The sequence below is a fragment of the Heliangelus exortis genome, chromosome Z (genome assembly GCF_036169615.1).
Source record: "Heliangelus exortis chromosome Z, bHelExo1.hap1, whole genome shotgun sequence".
Lineage (NCBI taxonomy): Eukaryota > Metazoa > Chordata > Aves > Apodiformes > Trochilidae > Heliangelus > Heliangelus exortis.
In genome coordinates this window covers 46,222,339-46,247,852 of record NC_092454.1, presented here as the reverse complement: position 1 = coordinate 46,247,852, position 25,514 = coordinate 46,222,339, and the positions used below count along the sequence as shown (strand labels likewise).

At 46.4% G+C, this 25,514-nt stretch overlaps 2 protein-coding genes across 3 annotated transcripts; both read right to left on the bottom strand.

Moving 5' to 3' along the window:
- Positions 1-14,458, bottom strand: AK3 (adenylate kinase 3). Its single transcript, XM_071732198.1, has 5 exons — positions 14,273-14,458; positions 9,886-10,005; positions 6,893-7,065; positions 5,035-5,153; positions 1-267 (listed from the first exon to the last, which is right to left on the bottom strand). Exons 1-5 carry the CDS (start codon positions 14,418-14,420, stop codon positions 144-146), a joined length of 684 nt encoding a protein of 227 aa, XP_071588299.1. The 5' UTR covers positions 14,421-14,458; the 3' UTR covers positions 1-143.
- Positions 14,459-17,078: 2,620 nt separating this feature from the next.
- LOC139789926 (sperm-associated antigen 4 protein-like) lies at positions 17,079-24,410 on the bottom strand. Of its 2 annotated transcripts, none has more exons than XM_071731064.1 (13): positions 24,047-24,410; positions 23,618-23,697; positions 23,098-23,179; positions 22,830-22,897; positions 22,435-22,496; positions 22,220-22,260; positions 21,861-21,960; positions 21,595-21,664; positions 21,039-21,139; positions 19,422-19,589; positions 19,109-19,198; positions 18,636-18,803; positions 17,079-17,669 (listed from the first exon to the last, which is right to left on the bottom strand). In XM_071731064.1, the coding sequence occupies exons 1-12, from the start codon at positions 24,157-24,159 to the stop codon at positions 18,675-18,677; spliced, it is 1,104 nt and encodes a 367-aa protein (XP_071587165.1). In that variant the 5' UTR covers positions 24,160-24,410; the 3' UTR covers positions 17,079-17,669; positions 18,636-18,674. The 2 variants fall into 2 exon arrangements, with proteins under 2 accessions (XP_071587165.1, XP_071587163.1); XM_071731062.1 differs by having other exon boundaries at positions 17,079-17,674; positions 24,047-24,409.
- Positions 24,411-25,514: the final 1,104 nt, after the last annotated feature.

Below are 25,514 nucleotides of genomic sequence, written 5' to 3'. Positions count from 1 at the left end.
TTTTATCATAATGTAAGCTTAAGGACAGCATTAGACTTTAATTATTTATCAGTCTGATAAGACTACTGAGAGGAATCCTTGATTACTGAATGTCATGTAATCAAGAGTGAGCTATGAGAGGTAAGGGGAAGTTAGACTTCTTTTCACGTGGGAGTGGCAGCATCTTTCTGGCTCACATCTGGCAACTTTGTTTGGAGAAAAGCATAGATCCGTGGCCAGATTTTATTGGTTTCTGTTCCAGAGAAGGATTTCAATAACCCTTTTTTCCTGAGGAAGAAAAAGAAGAAACTATTACAGAAGTCAAATTGTTTAATTGTTCTGGGTTCTCCACCTCACTTTAGGACTGCCCTGGTAGGGGTGTGTGTAACATGTGATTTAACACAACAAAGAGCCATAACATGGGGAATGCAGCCTGGACATGCACTCTGTGCCTCAAACAGTGAGCTGTTGGCCTCACCAGTTCCTAAAACTGACAGCTGTCCACAGAGTAATTAATAACAAACCATGAAGCATAAAAAAAAAAAAAAAAAAGGAAGAAGCAATGCATTCAGGTAAGAGATGCTATACAGAAATCAAGCAACTGTGGCTAACCCAGATATTGTAAATTTACACCTCAAGCATCAAAGAAGCTATCAGAACAAACAAACCAAGCACAATCAAGTTGTTCTAAATCGATTCTGGTAGTGAATTTCATCTGTAAATGTTATTATCATTAATAGAAAAAGCTTGGGCCTGTGTCTTACTGTGATGTTTTGAGTAATTTTCACTTCAGAAAAGCTACCAAAGTTACAACAATCACTGTCAATCCAGAAAAAAATCTTTTAACCACGACAGATACAGATTCTTGTCTTTTGTTCATCAGTTTTGCTGGAGCCTAATGAAGAATGGTGCATATGGAGATGGTGGAAGGACAGCCACTTCAGGAGGTTCTCAAAGATCATTTGATTTCTCTGTCTAGGCAGATAAGACAACAGAACTATACCTACTATTACCTATATATAAAAAATGGGGTATCTAAGCAATCTAGCTTTACATCAAGAGAAACTGTGTTTAATTTTGGTTCTTAAAAGAACTAAAATTTTTTATCATTCCACACTGCAAACGAGTATTCTCAAATACTAATTTTGCTACTTACTCCTGAAGAGTCTTGCTAGCTGTTTCTGTCACAGTCTGTTCTTTGAACAGCCACTTTTAAATCCTCATTAACAGTTTCTCAGTTTGTGTATCCCTTCTTGACTCCTAGCCTTTGTTAGGAGGGCTTCTATTTTTACATCCAGAAAAGAAAATACTGTTACCTCTTCCAAAAAAGGAGCTGTCTCTTATTATTAGCCTATGTTGCCTAGGACATTACTGTAGTGTACTGACTAATGCACAGCACTCTTTGTCAAGCTAAGTATGGCTTTAGCAAAAGGCTTTTTGCTAAGCAGACTCCTCAAAGAAGTTTCTCGCAACAGTAGGAAATGCGTTACTGGGTTGATTTCTGACTGAGTTGATGAAAGATACACTGCTACTCATACTACATTTGCTGTTGCAGTATCTCTGTAGCCCCTCCATGGGCACCCCCTTGTTGTGGGGGAGGAGCTTGCGTGCCCTTGTGAGGTTGTGAGCTCTGCTGGTGGGGGCATTGCCTCCTGTAGGGTCTCCCGTGCCAGACAGGTCACAACTGAAGGGTCAGACAAAGTGTGTCCATGGGCAGGATGGGCTCAGCAGCCTTCAGGCAGCCATCCTAGGAGGACAACTCTAACTCCAAACCTGGGCAGATGGAGCTTGCTTAGCCCTGTAAGGCCATCCATCCGAGAGAAGGACACTCTAATTAAACCTACATCCTGAGGACTTCACTGTCACCATCCAAGCTTGCTGGGCCCTGGCAGATGAACCTTAGGAGTAAAGGGTGGGGCCAGTTCCACGCACGCTGTGCCTCACCTAAAAAAGCCACAGCACAGTCCCGAGGGATAAACCCAGAGTTGTAAATCCCTGCAGTGACAGGCGGGGGTCGAATTGGCAGAGAAAGGGGCACTGGGAGCTGCAGACCCAACCCTGCATGCAGGCAGCTCAGGACATCCATCGCTCGAGGCTGACCCAGGAGATAACAGTCTTGTTGGGCAGCATCCTGAGTGACCAAGCAGCCTTTTTCAAGGACAGCACTGCTTGCTCCACACAGAGAGGGGCCTGGAAAAGGTGGCTTAACCAAAGTTCATCCCTACCCCCAACACGGTTGGCTTCCCGCGGTCAACGTGCATCTTCTGATGTGGTTGCACAAAGACACAGAGACAGAGGCATACACCTGCCTCTACAGGTGTGTTCAGATTGACACTCACATGTTGGAACATCAGAACCATGCTTGATACAGTAGACAGTGGGCGTCCTGAGCATCGTTCTGCTCTGATTGCCCACGAACTGTCACAACTTAACACTGACATTGCTGTTCTCAGTGAAGTTTGTCTTCATGAGGAAGGCAGTCTTAAAGAACATGGTGCTGGCTACACACTCTTTTGGTCAGGCAAACCCAAAACCAAAAAACAGCTCTCAGGAGCTGGCTTCATGATTAAAAACTCCATTGCCTCCAAACTTGAAAATTTGCCAACAGGTCATTCCGATCGCATTATTTCCTTACGCCTCCCACTACACAACAAGCAACATGTGGTTCTCTTCAGTATTTATGCCCCAGCCCTCCAAGGTGACCATGCAGATAAAATCACATTTTACACCGACCTGCACCACCTCACCCAAAAGGTTCCTGCAGGTGATAAGATCATAATCCTTGCTGGTGGTTGGTGAGTTCAGTGCCAGAGTAGGAAGGAACTGTGAAGCCTGGAAAGGAGCACTAGGCACGCATGGTGTTGGGAACTGTAATGACAATGGATGTCCAACAGAAACTTCAAGACATCCAGAGCAAATGGTGGGTCAACCAAGCAGCAAAGACTGAACTATGTGCAGTTACGGGTGACCACACAGGGCTCTATGAAGCACTGAAAGCAGTGTATGGACCCACACACCAGGTCCAAAGCCCCCTGCTCAGTGTAGATGGCCAAATGCTTCTCACAGATAAAACCTCCATCCTGAACCTATGGTCTGAACATTTTCAGACTCTCTTCAGTGCCAGCCATGTAGTCCAAGGCTCAGCAATTCAGCACATTACACAACAACCAGTGAATACTGAATTGGACACAGCCCCTACTTTGGGAGAGACTCTGATGGCCATACAGCAGCTGAAAACTGGCAAGGCACCTGGCGTTGATGGAATCCCATCTGAAGCCTGGAAGCATGGAGGCCAAGCTCTCCATGCTAAATTTCACAAGCTCCTTGTGAGTTGTTGTGAACAAGGTGTACTACCACCAGAAATCTGGGATGCAGTCATCATCACCCTGTACAAGAAGGAAGGAGAAAAGTCAAACTGCTCCAACTACTGAGGTATAACTGCTCTCTATTGCTGGAAAAATCTGGCAAGAACACTTCTGAATAGATCAGTGCCTCCTTTAGCAGAGGAAGTTCTTCCTGAAAGCCAATGTGGTTTCAGAGCCAATAGGAGCACCACAGACATGGTATTTGTTCTCAGACAACTGCAAGAGAAGTGTGGGGAATAGAACAAAGGTCTTTATGTGACATTCATTGACCTCACTAAAACTTTTGACACTGTGAGTAGAAAGGACCTGTGGTAATCTTGGAATGACTAGGATGTCCCCCCAAGTTCCTCAAAATGATCATCCTGCTACATGAGGTTCAGTGGGGCCAAGTCAGATATGGTGATGCACTCTCTGAATCCCTCCCAGTAATCAATGGTGTGGAACAAGGCTGTGTTCTCACACCCACTTTATTCACAATCTTCTTCAGAACAATGCTCTAAAGGGTCGTGGCAGACTTCGGTGAAGAAAATGGGATTTACATCCAATATAGTACCCATGGGAGCCTATTCAACCTGAGGTGACTGAACTAAGACCAAGACCCTAAATCACCAGGTCCCAGAATTCCTTTTTGCTGACAATGCCACCCTCGTTGCTCACACAGAAGCAGCTCTGCAGTGCATAACATCCTGCTTTGCAGAGGCTGCAGACCTTTTTGGGCTGGAAGTCAACTTGAAGAAGACAGAAGTTCTCTACCAGCCTGCACCACAGGAAGACTTCCATCATCCCCACAGCACCATAGGTGAATCAGAGCTTAAGTCAGTCCAGCAGTTCAGTTATCTGGGATGCATTATTTCCTCAGATGCCAAGATCACCAAAGACAACAGATCAGCAAAGGCATACAGAGCATTCAGAAGACTTCATAAAAGAGTCTGGAGAAATAAACACCTGAAGAAAAGTACAAAGATCAGTGTCTACAGAGCCATTCTACTGTCTACCCTATTATATGGGTCTGAATCATGGGTCATCTACCACCTGCAACTCCTGGAACGCTTCCATCAGTGCTGCCTCTGTACAATCCTAAACACCCATGGACTGACCTCGTGACCAATGTCCCTGTCCTTGAACAGGCAGGGGTCACCAGTATGGAGCCCATGATACTGAGGACACAGCTGTGCTAGGCAGGGCACGTCTCCAGGATGGAGGATCACCTCCTCCCTAAGATTGTGCTCTGTGGTGAACTTGCCACCGGGTGCCACAACAGAGGAGCCCCAGAGAGGAGATCCAAGGACTCCCTGAAACAATCCCTCAGCTGTGGCCATACTGACTGCCAGCAGTGTCCACTCTGGCCTCCAGTCGGGAGACATGGAGACACCATCCATAACTGAGCTGCTGCCTCCTTTGAGAACACAAGTGGGATCAGTCTGGAGGAGAAAAGACAGAGCAGAAAGAGCTGTGCCTTGGCTGTCCCCTCACAGGAGACTTTCTGCTGTGCCTATTGCAGCCGCACTGCCTGTCCCACATTGGCCTTTTCAGCCATCAGTGAGCTGGCAGCAAGCCTGGGGAGAGACCTTCTGAAATCTTCCTTCATGAAGCCAAACCATGACATCTCTGTAGCTGAGGAGATCTGTTTCTCACTGTAGCAATGTGGGGGAAGCTTTTAGAATGTGAAATGCTAGATTTTACTACTTACCGGTAGTATTCTAGAACAGGTTTTGTCTGTGCCTCGTAAGCCTGCAGCCTCTTGGTAACTGTCTCAGGCTTGTCGTCATCACGCTGGACAAGTGGCTCTCCAGTAATATCATCAATGCCCTAATCAGGTATAAAAGCAAACAATTATGTATAGTTCTGGTTAAGTATATTTTGTGTTACTTTCTATTTATATTGCAATCAGTCTTCAGCGAGTCAAGATGCAGATTTCTGCTTATAAAAGGAAGGCTGCTACTCATATCTTACCTGGAATACACAATGATGACTTTTCAGTAGAACAGTCCATCCAGTTAAAAGTATTTCCTTGGAATTGGCAATGAACATGAGGTTATAGTAACCTGACTAATATGCCCTCTGGAAAATGTGTTGAATATGGGAAATGTGTACACCCAACCTTCATATATGAGGTAAAAACAATATTGTTGGTAATATGTTCCTGCATGACAGGAAATAATCAAGAGACCTACTTTTTTGACCTTTGATTGGCAATGGGAAAGAAGTTCATGGTCCTTTGAGTTGACATTGTAAAATGGAAGAATTACAATTTAGCAGTATCTGTATAAAAAATACAGATGGAGTTTTTCTATGATTCAGTAAACAGAAGGGACCTACTGTGTGAACAACTACAGCTCCTAGTTTAATGGGTATCACCTCCAGTTTAATTGTTTTAAGAGATTATGGAGCTTTTAAGCCTTGAAAGCAGCAGTGACTGAAAAAATTACTGACCACTGGCATATTTTATGAACAACTAGCTACTGCTACAAAAACTGGCTCCTTAGGTGCATCTCAGGACAGAATACAACCCACCACAGATAGCAGGGCCCCTTTGCTTGTTTGTACTTATCAGTTAAAAACACAAGAATTTTTATTTTCCCTAAAGACAAGTCTAATCTGACATTTGCAGTGGGAACCTGAGTGATCTTGCCAGTACAAAGCCAAATGTTTTAAGTAGTAGCAAAAGCAGTGTGCCCAGTTGCCACTTCCAGTGCTTACCTGCTATTTCAGCTGGCCTCTTTTCCTGCAACACTGAAATCAAGAAACTACAAGGCCCACTATGCTTCTGATGTAACTTAATTCCAGGTGAAATGTGATGCCAAAACAGGTAAATTATACGATTAAGTATGAAATACAGCCTGAGTTGAGTTGCACTATGGCTAGTCCGAGTTCCTCAATATTAAGGTAACAATATACATAAGATGTCTCAGGCTATGACCTCTTTTATCCTTTGAGAAGCTTTCCCAACTGGCAGGTTTCTACATCTAATTTTGCAAGATGACATCCCTTCATATCCCTTGAAAATATCTATTATAGTTAAATGTAAACACAGAGAAAGCATCCTGTGGCTTCCTTTGAGTTATAATTTGGTGTCCCTGCCCATGGAGGGTCTGTAATGGTCCTGTACAACCTATACAACCCAAACTATTCCATGATTCTGTGTGCTTCCTAGATACAAAGAAAGAGTCAGTCCTCTGGAGAAAGGAAAACTACATTTTGGATTCTACATGCTGCAAACTTGCCTAACAGACTAAGAACATGCCCAACAGTGTGCAAGACTGAGAGTCTTACAGACTAGTGAACAGCTTTAAAAAGAGCTTATAAAACACCATGGTGTTTCATTCTCCAGGGGACAAACACATTGCCCATTGGCTTGAGCTTCTCCTGGGGCATTAACATACCCTGAGAGAAAGGCTCTTGCCAGAATCTCTGCTCTCGAGAGATTAAATGATCCTTTTTCATCTGAGCTACTGTGTTTTGCAACAACCTACACAAAAAATATTTTACTGCAATTACCAAATGAAAGCAACACTTACTTAGTGCCAACACTGACATGTATTGCTCACCTGCACTTTGGGAGGACTGAACTCAAGATTGTAGACTCTGCCACTAGCAGGGTGGATCCAGCGTGCTGTTAGACGACATTTTATGGTCTCAAATGGTACATCTAGGTCAATCACAGTGTCTATTTGGCATTCTTTATCCAGGGCTTCTGCCTGAGCAACTGTTCTGGGGAAACCTTTTTAAAAGGAATAACAGCATAAAAATCCAAAGGCAGAGTTGGAGCAAGAACTACCTGAATTTAGTCATTAATGAAAATAACTGTCAGACAGAAAAAAAACATTATCATACTGTTAAGGTTGAAGAGACATCAGATTTTCTAAGTATGTCATAGTGTTTTAACTTAAATGCCTCCCAGCTTCTACTTCTTCATTTCAATTAATCATCTTCCTGGAAGTGTATCAAGCACAAGGAGACCCCATAGTCACATGTACTACATACTAGTATATTGAATAAAAGTAGTGTATACTTACTTCAAATAAAAGCAGTGTACACAAATTTCAAACAGTAAAAGCTACAGACAGTTCACTCGGAGATCTGGAACAACCTAGGAATGTCTGTGACAACTCTTACTTCCAAGTTGTTTAAGTCCAACTCAAGGACTGGACTTTACAAACCTATTCTACTCCACAGCATTGAGTCCAATACATGTACTACAGGCAGTCCAGGATTAATATTACATAAAAGGCTAGATTTAGAAAGAGTTCTAGAAAGTCTAGTGTATCAAACCATCCTTGAGGATGATGACTGTGAGAACCCTCAGACTGCACAGCGATTTGTCTCTTCACTTAGAAGACACTGCTTTTTGCCCCATGAACTCCATGTCTCTAGAAGCATGCCTTCAAAAGCATGTTACTACCAGAGAAATCAAGTGAAACTTAAAAATGAGAGGGTAGGCAAAACAAGAAAAACAAGTTTTCTGCAGAGAATGTAAAATGAAAAAACTGACCACAAGAACTGTAGCACTCGAAGCTGTTGTAGAACATGCTATGACACCACAGGATTCACTGGAGTAACACATGAAGCTTCTGCAGTCCCATATTCTTCACCAGCTTGTAACTTTCATCATACTATACAAGTACATGTCTCCATAAAGGTAAGTACTGGTAAAACAAACTTCTAAAACTCTTTATGTAACAGTGGTTCATGAGTCCATTGCCCAAGTAAGGAACGAGCCAAGAACTAGTCTTACAACAGAAAAAAAAAACCCAAAACAGCAGAAACTATGGTCTTAAGGCTACTGTATCTTACACATCACAAAAGGAAAGAGCTGACTAACTCAGACCAAGTTCTAGCTTGTGCTTTAAGTGTGATGGATGTGTTTTGCCCCAGTCATCAACTGTCCTCACCCTATTTCTGTCATGCTGAAATTATCTTGTGGAAGCAGAGGGAGAGCCAGGACTCCAGCACTGTTTACAAGTTAGTCAGGCCACCACGTATCTTAGTTTTGCAGCTGGAAAATAAGTTTGTGTTGAGATGCTGCCTTTACAAAAGCATTTCGTTGTAACTTAACCAGTTTTTGTTGCATACAGTGTTTTACCAATACTGAAAAAATAATCTCTAAGATGTGACAAATAATGAAGAATTTGAGAACACAGAGGAAAGTGCCCTAGTGATACAGCACACAAATCTAAGCAGATCATATCTGCATGCATCTCAGACTGCTTCATCTGTATTAACTCCAGAAGCCACCAGCCAACCTAGGGCAGCATGAATGGATATTTGGCTAAATAAACAAACAAGCATCTCTGAAACTCTGTCTAGTTTGACCTAGCTGATCTCAGCTGTTTGCTCTGTGTTGCAGTTGTTAAACTAAACGCTTTCTGGTTAACAAGCTTCAATAGAACATTATTGCTCCTACAGGGTCAGTTGTGTCAGAGTATCCCTAAGGTAACTCAGTCTCATTACAAACACTGAAGCAAAGTTTCTTCTCCAAGAGTTTAAAGAAGGAAGTGCATTACCATGCAGCAGAAATTGATTTATTCTCTTAGAGTCTCCACACCATCCTCCTGTTGCCAGTGTGCCCAGCTATGCTGCTACACAACCAGATCCACAAGGCTGAAACTATGTGTATGTAGGACCTGATCTAAAGAAAACATCTGCTGCTCTTTCCTTTATGTTTTATCATGCCATTCCCTGTGGGAACTAAGTCTTTGTGTTCACTATGGAGCAACATAACTGTGATTAAAGCCACCAGAACAGATTACTGTACTAGAAGCAATTATAATAAAGCACTAAGGGACAGAGTGCTCTTTGGATTTTTCATGTCTGCTAATAAAATGCCACATAAGACAGGCTGTGACTAGAAACCAAAACCACACACATCCAGAATACTCACTATCTCTGTGCTATGTATCCAACTGTACTCCCGTGTGCCAAGAGCTGATTAACTCAGACAAGGCTCTCCCTTGTGCATTAAGTTGGATGCAGCTGGTTTGCATCACAGTCATCAACTGCCCTCATCCTATTTCTCCAAGTTTACATTATCACATAAAATGGTTCTAAATATTAAGAGCAGAGGGAAAGCCAGGACAAGTAACAACAGCCAGTCAGCCTATAAAGACCACAGAAAAGCATTTTCTCTAGAGTGAGCACTGAACCAAATAAGTTTATGCTGCAGAATTGCAGCATAACACTCTAGAAAACAGGACCAAAAAGCAAATGCAGGATACCATCTAGAGCACTTACACAGTGTTTTAATTCGTGACTTAGTACACACTGCACTGATGCAGTCTGCTTTCCATGCTTACCTTGTTGCTATATCACATACATACTTTTGTATTTAAATAACTTCTCAGCCCCATCTTCAAAAATGTTCCACACCCTGAAGACTTTAATAAGAAAAGGCTTTAAAAACCCCCGCGCTTCTCAATGTGGGCGTTAGGTTTTTTTTCAAGAGGAAAAAAATCATAAGAATTACAGAAATGAAAGTTTTGAAATTTTACTGGAGTAGAATATTTCCTCTCCATGCATAGTGATATCCAATACACTAACTTACCATCCAAGAGCCAGTTGTACCGGTCTAGACCTTTTAGCTCACTCAGCATCAGTTGTGTCATGATATCATCTGGAATAAGCTGCCCTTGATCAATGTAGGCCTTCGCAAGGATTCCAACTTCTGTGAAAGCAAGAGAAGGTGTGTTACACTATCTACGACCTCCAGCAAGTGGAAAAAGAGTCCAGAAGCCTGCAAAAAATGTATTTCTATCAGGGTGGCACAGAGCACTAAAGCTGTAAACAAGACAGACAGTTTCTGAAATTCAGAAACAGATGATCAGTTAGGATCTGGTGTCTGATTATGCAAATATGGATCAGATTAATTTGACTGATTGGTATTTTCATGGATGGCATCCAGGCATCAACACACCTCTGTCCCCACATTTTCCAAATAATTTTACTGGTAAGTGTTCAAAATACTAGGCTCCAAAAACTAAAATCAGGAGAGGCTATTAGGTAAAAGGGTCTTCAAAAGAAAAAATGTAAAGGATACAAGTTAATTACTGTATCAGCTTTCAGACTTCCTGTCAAGGAAGTAATTTTCTCAGTTTAATGGCTAGTTACTAACTTACGGCTTCACCAGCAATGCCTTCGGTATTTAAGAGAGCAGTGTGCAGTGGGACACACTTGCCAGATATATGTTTTTATGATTACTAGAGTTACAAGAGGATGTTTATAGATGTTGTAAACGACTTATGGGAGCATGCAGACAGTAGTATTTTCCCATGGAACTGACTAACCTTTAACCACAGGCATTTAGCCCACTAAATGCCATCCATGCATCATAGTTCTAGATGACATGCAGTAGCATGTTGCAGTTCACTCAAATCACGGGTCTAGCTGGGAAGAAATTAATTTGCTGGGGTTGTGTTCTAGGTGCAGTGCCTCTGTGGGCTTCGTTTATAAAACAATTACCCAATTATGTAAGCCACCCAGAATAGCAGCTAGATTTGCTTCTCTGTGGATGTGTAGAAGCCTTTACTTGCATCCAGTTCAGACCTAGTTAGAGTAAACAGAAAATAGGATGGACTAACAGACAAGATAAAACCACTTTCAGCAGAACACCCAGTCCCAACACTCACTTAAAGGAGAACATCCAATAGTACAAAGGCACTGCTTCAGACAAGGACACTGAAAAGCAAGGTACCCTCAAGTACTGCAAACAGTAGCTTTGGTGCTGAAAAAGAGTATTAAAAGGACAATTTCCCTTGTTGGTTGTTTACATCTTTAGTAAGGCTTTGAAAAATTTAAAGGACCACTTAGAAACAGGTACAATGCAGCCTGGTCACACTTCTAATAAATTTCACAGTGTGGAAAAGGATCCAACTCCAGTGCTGAAGCACCCCAGCACACCATGAACTGCAAAGAAGGTGACATTTGAGCATGAAGTGTTTACTATTTTCCCTACCTCCCTTCTTTGAGGTTAGCAAACTCATACCTCTTCTATTATTTGAGTGCACTTTAAACTAGGTATCCTGCAAAAGTAGGCTGGGAGGAGTAAATTACCTTACATAGTTTAATGTGTGCTTGGATCTGTTATTGATTTACACTGCAGTGCTGCTCTAGCCACAATGATCTAAGAATATGCACAAGGCATGTTTGACAGAGAATGGTACCAACATCCTTTGGAAAGACACATGAGCTTCTGGGCCCAGAGAGGTGTAGAGTATGGCAAGCTGTAAGGCACAGAAGTTATTTTACTAGACCAACCAAGCCGGAAACATACTGCCTTTCTCTACACATCTAAGGGCATTTAGGAAGCCATTATTCCAGAAGAGAAAAACAGGCACAACTCTACCCAAATAGTTACACTAGGTCACAGCTCCTTTTTTTTTTTTCCTTTTCCCCCTGTTGCTGGGGATGAAATTACAGCAGGTTTTGCTGGTTTATTTTGTTCTCTTTTTCCTTTTCATCTTGGGTTTGAAACCACTACAGGCATGGCAAACTTCAGCATTAGAGGCAAGACAGGTTTCTCTCCCATCTAAGTGATAACAGGTATCCATGTTTAAACATTTTGCAAAAGACTGGCATGTCCTACATGCATTACAGCAGACAAGCTCTACCCACATTCAGTCAACAGTTTGCTTGGCACTACAGAGGTGGTTGCAGACTCTCCACTCTCCAAAGCAGCGGAACATGGTAATAACAGCAAATTGCTAAGGAAACTTACATGTTTAACAGGACCTTTAAAGAGACAAAGTCCACTTGCACAAGACAGCAAATTCTAAAAATAGCACTGTAGAACCACTGCTAACTATATTTAATTTTTCAAGTGTCTTAACTGCTCAGCTTAGCCTAACACAGTTCCCAGAGAACTAGGCATTGCTGGGGTCCTATTATAATCACAACTCATAAGCTCTTTACCTCAACTAAACTTGTCAAAGTTCTCTGCATTGCTTTTCAGATCCTCTCCCTCCTTCAGTATAGTATTTACTTCTGCTACCTCAGTATTGAATTCAGTCCCTTAGAGACCATTTTCTGTAACCACTTTCAATAACATTAAGACAGAGCTTCATCTTGGTTAATCAGTGAATGAAAAAGTCTATAGCAGATCACTCTAAGTTCTGCACCAGCTAATTCAGAGCAAATGTCATCACCTCTTAGAGCCTCCAATGACTTCTCTCCTCACAGCAAGAGTTGTAACAATACAGTTTCAATTTCACATCTTGGTTCTCCTTTGAGTTCTTTATTCTGTCTAACCCACCTAGAATACTTTGCCAAATCCCTTTTCTTTCCACTGCTCCAAGGAGCCCTCCTCAAATTTCAACTTGAAATTTCAATTTCTTTTTCTCACACACCCTTCACCTTGGTTCTGGTGCTCTTTGATGTTACTTCCAAGACGTACTGAAAGAGCACAAAACCTGAAGTACTGAGTAAATAACATATTTCCTTCATCTTCTGAAATGCCTTCCCTTCTCGCTAGGTCTTATTCACACTGTAAGTTCCTGACAGGAGCAATTTTGGGTTTGTGACCCCTTGTAAATAAAAAGTTAGGCTTGCACAACCAAACTGACAGAAAAGGCATGAATGTGATCAGATATGCCTGCACAGGTGGTACTCCTAGCAAATGTTTAACTTGTTGATATCAACTGTTGTAAAGTCAGTCAACTAAGCCAAAGTCATTGTTCTTGCAGAGAAAACAGAATTTGTGTGAAAAGAGATGTGGAAATCAGATCACAAGTGATTTCATACTAGAGATAATGTTTCATCTTCAAACACACTTAAAAGCTTCCAAAACTAAGACTGCCTGTAATCTAACCATAATACTGCAGTGATACTTAAAAGCAGATGTAGCCCTCTGCAGCTTTGAAGTCCTTGAAACAACAATACTCTCACTTTGTCAGATGAAACATAACATGGTTGTTACAAGGTGTTTGACCCCCACCATGAAGAAAAGCAGATGCATAAGTAAGGGAAGGGACCTTTCATCATTGCAAACACCCAGTGGAGAGCGGGGCTGTGGCATCTTAGCAGAGAGCCTGAGGCTGAGCTAGGACTACACAGTAAATCTAACTCACATCATTGCCTAATACAAGCAGCTCTGTAGGCAAACACAGAACATGCTGAGACCTAACCACAATATGAACTTGTTAGGTAATGGCAATTTTAAAAACACAAGGTAAACAGTTAGAAAATTTTGCCTGTTGCTTTAGGAAAGCACCGCTACAGCTATGCCTGCTGGTTTAGAACAAGGTCTTCTAATTTTGGAATGGATAGTTTTGCAATTTTTGGAAATTCCAGGTGCCAAAACTTCTAGCCACCTAATAGCTCTCTGAAAAAGTCTGACTGTTGAAAACTCCTCCTCTTGCTCTGCTGAAAACATGAGGTTTTTTTCCTGTTCAAGATGTTCCAGCTGGAAGATGGGAACACCTACAAAGAACGCTGGATGCTCACAAAAAGCAGCAAGACAAGGAAACGATCAGGTAGTTACAAAGCAAGGAAGGCGTGATAAACCCGAGATCCACCCCATTCGCACTCACAAATGAGGATGTCAAGTGACAGCCCCCTGGGCTGAAGCCCCGAGGCCCGCTTCGGTGGCCTCTGGGCTCCAGGAAGAGCTGCGTGAAGACGCCCAACCTCGGGGTGGAGGGGGGGGTGGATTTTGGGGTGGGTGCGGGGTGGCGGTGGGAAGGTGGAACTGGGAAGCAGCAATCCCCTGTCAAGATGCCTCCCGAACGGGGAGGGTGGGAGAAGGGGAGGAGCGGTACAGGGGCAGGACACAGGGGCCGTGTCCCTCCGGGAGGAGCGGGCCCGTGTCAAGACGAGCTTCCTGCCGGCTGCGTGGAGCCGGTTCCCGCGGCGGGGGCGATCCGGGACCGAAGACAACCCCACCCCCCACACTCGCCTTCTCCTCTTCCCCACCCCGTCTGGATCGTCCCCTTTCCCACCTGTCTTCCTCTGCATGTTGTCCCTCAGCAGGTCGCCGCTGGAGAGGTGCTTCATGCCGAAGTGTTTGATAATCCGAGCAGAGACGGTGCCTTTCCCGGAACCTGGCGGCCCCATGATGACGGCACGCAGCAGCGGCGGTACCACCATGCTGCTGGTGCTGGTGCTGTGGGCAAGGGACGGTCAGGGGACAGTCAGGGGTTGCACGCTGGTGAGCACCGCCTTCCCGGGGAGCCCCGCCTCGGCCCCCCCTTAGTAGGTCCGGAGCGGGGGGGCAGGGTGGGAGGAGAGGCCGGTCCTGCCAGGGAAAAGCAGTGGCAGCTTTGCTGGCTGTCAATCAATCAGGCGCAGGAAGGAAAAGACCCTTTGCGTAAAAGCACCGACGGGAGGGGAGGGAAAAAAACAAACAAAAAACCCCCCAACTACACAGCATTAAAAAAAATCCACAAACAAAGTACAGCAGCAAAATAAAATACTAAAAAACCAAAAAAACCCCAAAGCAAATCGCGTTTTAGAAGGTAAAGTACCAAAGTACATGAAAGCATCACTACCCTAACTGGCCCTGAGCCACCTCCCCGCACCCTTCTAGCCCAGGAATCCCAAAAGCTGCTCCTGGAGCCCTCAGTCCTTGTCCCAGCCCTCCCACTCTCGGTCCTGAACTATCGTGAGGATTTCCCAGGCTGAGCTGGGATGTCGCTCGTTTCCTGGCTGTCACCAGGTGACACTGCTGCGGCTGTCACTGCCTAGCTCTGCTGCCACGGGGTTGGGGAGTGGGAGCGCTGAGTCACCTCTGCTCAGCTCCCGGCTCTTCCACCCCGCTGCAGCAGCCCTGGGCTTGCTGTTGTCTGACAAATAGCAGATAGTGACATTTTTAAAGAGCTGGGTCTGAACTTTGTTTCAGATACTTGAATGTGAAGTGCTTCAGGCTGGCCGTGTCTTGAGCACGGCTTTCCCAAATAACATCCAGAGGTCCTTTCCCATAGATGGGATTCAGTGATCCTCAGCCACAGCAGAACACTGTTTTCACCAAAACAGAAGATTGCACCACTTACTGAGTGACCACTGTCATGTCCACAGCAGTGGGAGTAAGCCTTCCTGCTGAAGGTTCTGGAGATGCTTGACAGATCTCAAGGACTGTGAGATGGAAGGGATACAGTGAAAAAGTGATCTCACAGAATGCAGAGCTAAAGCCAAAACAGAAACAAAAGTCAACTCTTCACTTTAAAATACTGTTTAGTTTCAATGGTTTCACAAGAGCTTTGCAACAGCCACAAGAAAACACTAAAATGGACTTGTGGTACAATAGTGTGAGAATGGGAATATAGCCCAAAACCTGCCCAGTCCACAAAATATATCACCTTAACAATTAGGTAGGAAGCTTAGCATGGAAATCCTAGGATTAGCATAAATCTTACTACACTGAGCAAATGTGAACCTCCGTATTGAACCTAGGAATGCCTTTACACTGAATGCAGTAGGGCAGGAAGGGTGAAACACTCAGAGCTTTGTGAATGCTTCCAGGGACCAATCACAGTCTGCCAAAGCACCACACTCTTTAAAAATGGTGGCAAAAAGACATTTAAATTTTAGAAGCCATGCTGTTTGTTTTAAGCTCCATACTTAAACGGACTTAGGAAAGGTTGAAGCCCACCAAATGTGTAGACAACATCTGAATGTTCCTAAAGCAAATGTATAGGAAAATGGAAGCTATCATATGAAATAAATAGATAACAAATAACTAAATCTGTTTGATGCATCGTTAACCTTTACCTTGAAAATCACCATTCATAAAAAGCATAAATAATTTATCTGCTGATTAAGAGGCAACCTGAGGTTCAGCTTCACTGTAAGGAGGAGCTCAGAAAAACTCCACAAGGAACTGCTAAAATAATCCCGCTGCTGAGGACTACTCAGAAACCCAGGAGAATTTCATGAAGGTTACACAAAGAAGGAGGTGAAGGGGATAAACAGGCACTTCACACACAGTTGCTCACACATGGCCTTTGCAGAAGCAGGTACTTATATTATAAAAAATATGCAGTAAAATGAAGGAATGTTCCTTTATCCTTAGCTATTTTTGCTACAGCTTAAACCTTGTCCTAGTAGTTTTGTGCAAGAGTTGTGACACATTAAGAAATGAAAATAATGAGAATGTTTGTAGTACTGAAATAGGTCATTGGTTCATAGGTTTGTATGGAACACTTTGCATGCATACATTTGCATTATTCTGTTTTTAAAAATGGACTTTTTTTTTTCTGCAGCCATAATTTTTAAGTTTGGAACATCAAATTTTATTATCTTCATTCAGACTTAATTATTAATATTTTAGCACAGTAACCAATGTTACTTACACTGTATTCTGAGTTAAGCTTGTTCTCCTTACAGACCAGATAAGTTATTCACAAAGGCATGTCCTGGTTTGAGCCAGGACAGAACTAATTTTCTTTCTTGTCATTTTACTTTCAGCTAAGTCTCTTCTAAGTAGCTGCTCTTGCTGAAATAATGGCGTTTTTCTCAGTTAGTGTCTGCTTTCAGGACTGGTAATGCTTGGTATTTATAGTTACAGCTAAAGAATGGTCTGCAGAACCAAAGCCACTGCTAGGTTCTTACGCTCCAGAAAGAGAAAAGGATCAGACATACTTGCTTTCTAAACTCCTTCTCAGAAAGGAGCCTTTGTTTGGCTGGATCCAACTTTACAGTTTTGGACCTGGCCCACCCAGGGAGAGTGACTAAAATGTTATGGTCCAAGGAAATGCTTGACTGTTGAATACCCGCTGATCAAATTAAGGTGAAATGACACCCAAGCTCTGTTTTTGACCATAAGATTTAATTAGAATCATGGAAAGAATATCTCATTGCACAATCATTTTGATCACAAAAGTACATTCAAGCTGTGCAGCCTGGCAAAAAATTGTGGTAAGGCTTGTGTTACTTAATGATACACACTCGTGTCTTGATAAGTACTCAAAAGAAACGCAGCCACCTCTAATGAAGTCAGAATAAAGTGGCTGTCGAGGACCTGGAGTAACACTTCTGGTCACCGATGTTCCCACACCCACATCTGAAGGTGCCATCCAACTGTACGGGTGCGTGGTGCCTTCAGACACTCTTCACACTGACAACATACATCCTCGTTTGCTTTTTAATCAGCTGTGTAGCGCAGATAACATCCTGGGCTCGTGGCAGCTAACTCTGACAAAAGTTCTTCTCGTGCGGCCTTTAGGAAGCTCTGAGGATGGCAAGTGTTAAGATCCTCCTCTTGCCTGCGGAACAGAAGTTCTGGTAATTGCATCCCCTCTTAGCACTGGTCCTGCCATGCACTGTTGTTGGGCGTTCAAGAATTCAGTAGCTTCACGCAGCAGATTACCCGTCATCGGGATGTTAATCCTTTGGAGAAATCTGCCCTAGAAACAAAATGGAGATTACATAAAGAGTTTACATAAAGAAATGTCAGTTTTCAACGAGGCAATACAAATGAGGAATCTACCAGCCTTGTTAAGAAAAGAACCATGTTCAAAGCAACCAAGCAGGAAGCTGGTCTTTAGGAGCTCAAGAAACAACAGAAGACAAGTGTGTGAAGTTTTTTAAAAAAAAAGGGAAGCAAATTTAAGAGTTCAGATTATGATCAAAAGATTATTTCAAATCATATTTCAATGTGGTTCCAATCCATCTTCTTCCAAATTCTTAACGTAATCTTTGCTAAAGCTCCAAGCCTTGGCTGCTGTTTCTCCTTTATTTTTAGAAATATTTCACAGAATCTATATGTGGCCCTGCTGGAGCAAGGGCATTGGCATTGGAGCCGATAATCTGCAGAGAGGTTTTTCCAATCTCAGTTACTTTGGAATGCTAAGCTTACCACTGCCCCCTGGCAAGCAGTTGAGCAGATGGTTTACTTCCAAGCGCTTCTACAAGAGTTGCCCATGGAAAACGGTGTGTGCACCGAAGGCATCCCCTTTCCATGCCAACAGAGGGCAGTGCAAATGGAACTGTGCTGAAGCATCCTACCAGCATCCTGCCATGCGGGCCCCCACTAGACCCAGTCCTCAGAGGCAAGGTGTCCCCAGAATGGAATGAGCCCGTGCCCTAGGGATTATGACCCCCAGGCACTGCCAGGCTCTGTCAACTCCTTCCTGACACAAGATGGTGGAGAGAACCTCATGAAAAAAGATTTAATCGAGGAACTTCAGCAAGGAAAGGCTACAGGAATGTTCTCTCCCTTTGCTTGGTGAGGAAACAACCTTCTAATGGAGAACCAGATGAAAGCCTGAGGAAGGCTTCATCCTGCAAAATGCACAAACTGGCAGTTTTGAGAAGGCACTGCTTTCTGAAATGACCCTGTCCTGCACCGGAGTAACAACCACCAACCTGTGCTCTGTTTCTCCATGATGGAAGGTCTCCACATGTCTAACTGATGGCATTCCTTCCCATGCTCTGCCCATGCACCTTCACTCGATAAATGCAGGTGTAGTCTCCTTTTCCCCAGTTGCTCCATATGTCAAGTTTCAGAAACCGAAAGGCTCTGGGGATCTCATGCTGCAAAGAAGTCACATCAAAAAGTAGCAACGTGCCTGGGGCATAGAGAGTGAGAGCAGGCTCCACACATCTTCCTCTGCCAGCCCAGCCCCTGCTCTGGGACCACCTCCTGCCCCAGCTGGACAGTCAGTTTCTCCCTCCTTCCTTTCTCCCACCCAGGTGGCCAAGGAGCCCTGCAGAGCAAGTGCCTGGCCTTGGAGAAAGTGCCAGGCAGCTGTGGAAGCCTGAGGATCACTGGTGCCAGGAAAGGGCCTGGCAAACCAGCATTTCTGCTCTAGACACTTGCTCACAGCCACTCACCGTACCTGCAGAGGGAAGGTCTGGTTCAGCTCCTTCTGTATGGCATAGGTGAATGTGCCCAGCAGAACTTTTTCCTTGGCTTCCTCATCCAGTCCCTTGGAGATAAAGCACAGAGGAGCAGGTCAGGCTCCACCTGACCAAGAGGAAACGCCAGTGCCAGATCTAGGCCCCGGATCTGGGGGACTTCTGTATTCTGCTCAGGAAATGGTGGTGCTTGGGAGCACAAGAGTCTCAGCAGACACGCAGAGAGCACCAAGTCCCCGTTACAGCTTTTCCCCGCGGGCAGCTCCCAGCCCCCAGTGCCTGGCAGAGACTTACATAGACACTGAAATCTCGGGGCGCACTACCACGAATCCCCGGTGGAGAGCCTGTGCTGGAGGTGTGCTGTAGGGTGATGGCCATTGGCTGTATTCGTGTGGGCAACTGGATCAGCACCTCGCTCCGAATCCCCTGGAAAGGCCAGCAGTATCCCGGGGAATAGTCCAGCTGAAAGCAGAGGGTAAGAGCAGTCAACTGGGGGGGGGTGTGTGATGGGGGCCATGGCACACACCTGCAGTAGAGCACTGTGCCCCTGGGCTCTGCTTGTGCTCACAATGAATGGCATCTTGGGATGTGCCCAGACATCTCCCCAGCCCAGGAAAAGGAAGAGAGGAAAATATTCCAGCCGGGGGAAAACATCTGGTACCCTGCACAGGGCTTTCAAGAAACCTCTCTTTCTGGCCAGCAAGCTCTGCAGCCTCACCCTCCCCTGCCCCTTCAGGAAAGGGACAGAGCTGTAGCAGGGAAATGGGGTTGTGAAGGAGAAGTCCTTCACCCAGCAGTGACAAGGGAAGGTTGGCAGGAAGCCCGACTCAGCTCATTCCCCTTCTGATGAGGCACTAGGGCAGCTGCTCCTTTCTAGGGTAAAAAATCCTGTGGAAGACTGCAGGTGCCAGGCACCTCACCAGAGCTGTGGTGTGAGGTTCCAGTGAGGCTCTGCCTCAAATGACAATAGGCAACTGGACACCCCAACAAATGGCATACAATAGGGCAAGGGGGAAAGGAGGAAAGAAATGTTGCCTGGAGCTCTGCATACGACTGGCCTACCACCCCAGGCCACAGAATCCTGCAGATGGTGCTACTCTTATCTTTCTCTCTGTCTGCAATGAGCAGAATGAATGATATATGTGTCTCAAGGAGTCTGAAGACCTTGAGAAGAGATGTGAGGAGAGGCCATAAAGCTTGTGAAGAGACAGCTCAGATAAGAGGGAAGTCATAAAGTTTGAGAAAAAACAGCTCCTTGACAGGCCCAGGTTGTATGCTGTTAATCAGCTGCTAATCAAGAGACACAATTAGGGGAAAACACCTAGCCAAAGCCTGTTAATTCTGCTGACACAGCAGATGACAAACTACAGGTTAGGTGATCACTTGATGGAACTTCCCAGGCCAAGTCAGGACAAGCAGCAATTGGCTGCTGGCTGTGGTACAGCAAGAAATGGACAGCATAAAATGAAGAAAGACTATAACCTCCCACTCCTCTTCTAGGATGGGACCACCACCACCCCCTTCTTCTCTGCCACAAGACCAACGGGACCACTGGATCCTAGGGGCTGCCTTTCTTCTCCTTTCTCCCCTCTCCCTCTGACTTTTGGGTGTTCTTTATTTTCCCTTTCTTTATTTTTCTTTTCTCTCTATAGGATTACTCTAACAACTATAGTTGCAATGCCTACCAGTTCTGTCTGTGTTCAATAAAATACTGTAGCTACACCCGACACTGTGTTATGTTTACTTTGTCCTTGTGGGATCCAACAAGAATGTCCACATTTCCAGCCTTTGGAACATGACACATGGCCTTAAGCAATACCACTGGCCTGAGGGGAGGTGCCCCAGGGCATGCCCCCCTACTTTTATAGAAGCAATGAGAGAAGCAGCAGTGATGGTTTCTTGATGCTGTACCTGCACAAAGGTGTCCTGGACTGGGGCAGCACACCGGAGAAAAAACACCCTGCAGAGCCATGAAGGGCTGCTGGAGGATCTCTGCAACTGAATGGCAGACACTGAGGGGAGAAGAGAGCAGCTGAGTGCAAAAGGACCCATTCTCATAGGACCAGGTGGTTGCAAGCAACATCTAAGGCTCTCTGCCAACCCCACACAGACTGCAGCACCCCTGGAGGTACCCCAGGACACCTGGGAGATGGCACTACAGGAATGGCAGCAGACTCAAGCCAAGGCCCTGCTCCATGGACAGAAGAAGATGACCCAGCCATATGCTTTTTTTTCCCAGGAAAGGTCCACAGCCTGGGAGAGGGCAGAAATGCTGCCCGGGGCAGGGCTGGGGTGGGCTCAAGGGACCTGGTCTGCCACAGCCCTGCCCTTGGGCCCTGTGGTTTGGTTCCACAAGATTCCCTCTGCCTTGGAGAGCAGAGTCTGCAGCATAAGCTGCTCTTGGGAATGCCAAGCAGGAGCCCAACCAGACAAGACCAGCCTGCTTTCACCTGAGCTCCACCTGTACCTGCACTTCTCAGGGCCCAGTCAGACATCCATGTGGTTGCAGACATGGCCTCCTGCATTTCCTGAGCTTCCTAGGACACAAATGAACAGGGGAAGCACAGTCCCATCAGGCCTGGCCAGGAGAAGGGGCTCTACAGAGCAGAAACTCAACCAGCAGCCCCAGGCAAGGGATGGGTGTGTGGGCTGAGTGGGAAAAGCCCCCACACCAGCTGGCCCAGGAAGGGTCCTGTGCAGGGCTCTGCCCTCTTTGCCAAAGTGCAGCATCACCTTCTTCATAGCAATGATCTCTGCAGCCATGCGTGACACCTCAGCCCTCAGCTGTTGCAACTCATGGGCAACATGTTCCTGGCACTCAGTGAGCACATTCCTGCAGACAGAGAAAAGCAGATCTTGTCAGAGAGCTGCCCAGCCCCACCTGGAGCTTCCAAACCCGGAGGAGTAAGAGCCCCCTTTTCTTTCCCCACTTTGCAAGTGCTCCTCTCCCCCTCCAGGTTTAGCAAAAGGCCCCAGCAGGAGCAGTAGACACAAGGCCTGGAAGCTGTGCAAGTGAGTGCAAAAAGCACAGGAGTGCCTGCTGGTGCCCCACCAAAGGTGCTGCCAGTCTGGAGAGAGGAGAGGCCTCTTACCCTGGGGACTTCCACTGAGCTTCAGGATGTGCCAGCAGCACCTGAAAGACAAAGGCTCTCTGAGCTCTATGACTTTCCAGAGCCAGTGGCTCCAGAGAGGCATGACAGAAACTGCTGCTGCTTCTCTGGGTCACTCTCTGGGACCAGAGGATGGGGTGATTCACCCATCCATTGCCTACACTGCTTATTTGCAGGACTTTCCTTGGGCCACTGACCTCTGCCAAATCCTTTGCCTGCAGCCTCCACATCAGCAGCAAGGCCTCGCAGCAGGCACCAGCTGTAATTCCCAGCACAGAGAGAGATTTACTTGACTGGGGTCTCTAACAGTCCCTGCAGCCACAGGCACCTCCTGCACCAGGGTGGATGAGGACATGAGGAAGGGGTGCAGGGGGAGGTCGCAGCTCCAGGCTGGGACTTTACTTAGGGCTCTGCACAGCCCTGGTTCCTGGGCATGCTTTGCATCCTACAGCTACGCCCCATTTCCCCTGCATGCAGCGAGCACCCTGTGACCTGCAGGGAAGGGACCCATAGGTGCTCCAGAGCCTCTACCTCATGCTGGAGCTCACACCTTGCACCTCTGTGTGTCTGCTGACAGCAGGCCAGCACTCACCGAGAGCACCTAGGCTCATCAAGAAGATTATGAGGAGCCCCTCCTTTCTCAGGGGAATGATCTTTTTCCTGAAAAAGAGCAAGTCCTGGTGTTAGCAGTGCTCAAGGGCAGAGTCCTGCACAGGGACTCAGTCTCTTTTGTTGAGGAGCATTAACTTGTAGGGCAGACGGGGGGTCTCCTGCTGGGGAACACCTCCAGCTTCCCCTTGCTCGCCTTCACCCACTGGCACCCCCCATATCCATGTCTGCTCCGAACACGTTGTACGCACAGGTTGGAGATGGCTGTGCTAAAGCGTCTCTGGAGGGAGAGCACAGCCGCTGTCAGGCTGTAAGCAATGCTGAAGACCATCCCTGGGTAAAGAAAGCAGAGAAAAGCCTGAGGACCCTTCTTGAGGACTCCCATCAGGGCATGTGCCAGGCCCCTGTGTGGAGTCAGATGCTGGTCCTATGAACTCCACCCCCATGGGGTAGGGCCAGGTTTGTAACCTGGAGAGGGGGGCAGCTGGGTGCTCGATGTAGATGGGATGGGAGGGCCAGGGAGCACCCCCTTACTGGCAGGGCACAAAGGAGGCCGGCAGAAGGCCTTGGCCTCTCAGCTTTTACCATGCTGGGGTGCCCATGGTTACTACAGTATTCCCCAAAGACATGGCAGCCATCTCCCCATGGCTCACATAGGTGAGGCGGACCCAGGCCACCCTGGGGGCAGGATGGTGCTGGTTCTGCAGGGCCATGGGTCGCAGCTGAGCCAGGCAGGCTCATGGTTCAAAAGTGGGCTGACAGGCAACTTACACTGATATCTTCCTGCGGTGTGGATGGACACTGCTGGCCCTTCCCACCTGGTGTCCTGCTCCTCCTGAGAGGGAGTGCGCCTATGGGGCAAAAAAGAGGGAGCCCTGCTTTGCACCGTCTCCATGCCATGCACACCAAGGCCCTGGCTCCCAGAGGAAGTCTCCCAAGAGATGATCCCACTGTGGTGGGACAGGGGAGCAGAAGCAGCAGAGTGGGATGGCACAGCAGCTTCTCACCCTGTCTGTCCCCTGACCCAAACAGCACCAACCTGGCCCCAGGACCTGCCCAGTCACTGCAGATTTCCCAAGCTCTGGCACCACTGAGCTGCCCACAGTGCTTGCATCTTCTCCATTGTGTCCCCAACCCCCCTCTAGGCTCTGTGGGTCCCACCCACCACCTGATGTTCCTGAGAGGAACAAACCCTCGTACCTGTTCTGCAGGACCCGAATGGCCTGAGCTGCACACGCTGCTGTGTTGCTCCTGGCTCTTCTCCTTGACTGAGCAGTGCTTTGGATTCCTGCAGGAGCACTTCTTCCCCTCATCTTGGGAGGAAATGAAGCTCCCTGTGAGCTTGCCTTTCCTCCTTCCACTGCAGGAGTGTTGCCTGCCCAGGAGAGGCCACTCGGGAGAGAGCCCCAGATCTAATTCTCTGGTGACAGAAAATGGCTGCCACAGGCACACAGCCCCCAGGATGCAGGCAGCTCTTTCCAGGCAGGAGGTTGAGAGCACAGAGCTGTGTGGTGCAGGGTGCCAGCCTGCTGTCCCCACCCGGTGTGAGGTCACACCTCTGACATCACAGAGGGAGCTACCAGGGGGCAGGATGTAGGGAGAGGCACCACTGACCACATGGCACCGTGTTTTGTGTTTGGGCCCAGACAGCCTTGGAAACACCTCCATGCTTTCCCTGGTGCTGAGCAGCACCTGCAGAGCCCTGGGTTCCTCTCTGTGTGTCTTGGAGCAAGGAGGCTGGGAGAGGACACAACAGGGACATCCAACCCTAGTAGACTACAGGGCTGTTCCACACCATGTAACGTCATGGTCCACAATAAAACCTGGGCCTTTCTTCCCAGTGTAGCCCTTGCCTGCAGATTGGCTGGGCATCAGTCTGCTGGGGTGACCTAACCACAGCCTGTGTTAGGAGAGCATTTGTTATGTGTTCTGTAGTCTCCTGGAGGACCAGGAATGTCCTGGCAAGGAGGTAAAGTGTGAGTGAGAGTGATGGGGAGAGTGATAAAATCAGGACCATGAAGACCTACTTGCAAAGTGCAAAAATGGCATCTGAAAAACAAACTTTTCAACTGCCTCATGCACTTCAATACTGCACAACTAGTTAGGTACTTTTCGGTGGGTATGCAAATTCTCTGGATTAAGAATGCTGTGGACCAAGCAGAAAATACAAAGGAACTAGCACTTTTTTCCAGCAAGTGGCTGTGCATTCCATAGGTGCTGAGTTAGCTCCATAGCTGCTTCCTGACAGTTCACAGAATCACTGAATTATCAGAGTTGGAAGGAACTTCCAGAGATCGTCAAGTCCAACTTTCCCAGTAGAGCAGGATCACCTAGAGCACATTACCCAGGATTGCATCCAGGCAGGTTTTGAGTATCTACAGACAAGGGGACTCCACAATCTTGCTGGGCATCTTGTTACACTGCCTTGTCACCCTCATGTTGCCTTTCATTGAAAGGCCCGACCCGGTTCCGGAATGGCACGTGGTTGCTAAGCAACAGATGCCGAGGTGGGATGAGCAGCAAAGAGAGAGAGCGTTTATTGCAGCGTGACACGGGTTTATATAGACATACTTAGGGCTTCAGTACGTCACTTCCGTCGTGTCACTGGTTGCATGGTATTGGCTATAGGGAGAGGGGCCCTGAGTTCCCGTTACAACGCGAGATCTTC

What these genes read in the sequence shown, in the direction of transcription:
- AK3 (XM_071732198.1), bottom strand. Translation starts at nt 14,420, where the DNA reads ATGGTGGTACCGCCGCTGCTGCGTGCCGTCATCATGGGGCCGCCAGGT. An exon ending in CAACATGCAGAGGAAGACAG is followed by an intron (nt 10,006 to 14,272) that starts GTGGGAAAGGGG and finishes TTGCTTTCACAG; the next exon opens with AAGTTGGAATCCTTGCGAAG. An exon ending in TCAGTCCTCCCAAAGTGCAG is followed by an intron (nt 5,154 to 6,892) that starts GTGAGCAATACA and finishes ATACCTGATTAG; the next exon opens with GGCATTGATGATATTACTGG.
- LOC139789926 (XM_071731064.1), bottom strand. Translation starts at nt 24,159, where the DNA reads ATGAGGGGAAGAAGTGCTCCTGCAGGAATCCAAAGCACTGCTCAGTCA. An exon ending in AGGCAAAGGATTTGGCAGAG is followed by an intron (nt 22,261 to 22,434) that starts GTCAGTGGCCCA and finishes TTTGTCTTTCAG; the next exon opens with GTGCTGCTGGCACATCCTGA. An exon ending in ACCAGACCTTCCCTCTGCAG is followed by an intron (nt 18,804 to 19,108) that starts GTACGGTGAGTG and finishes ACTTCTTTGCAG; the next exon opens with CATGAGATCCCCAGAGCCTT.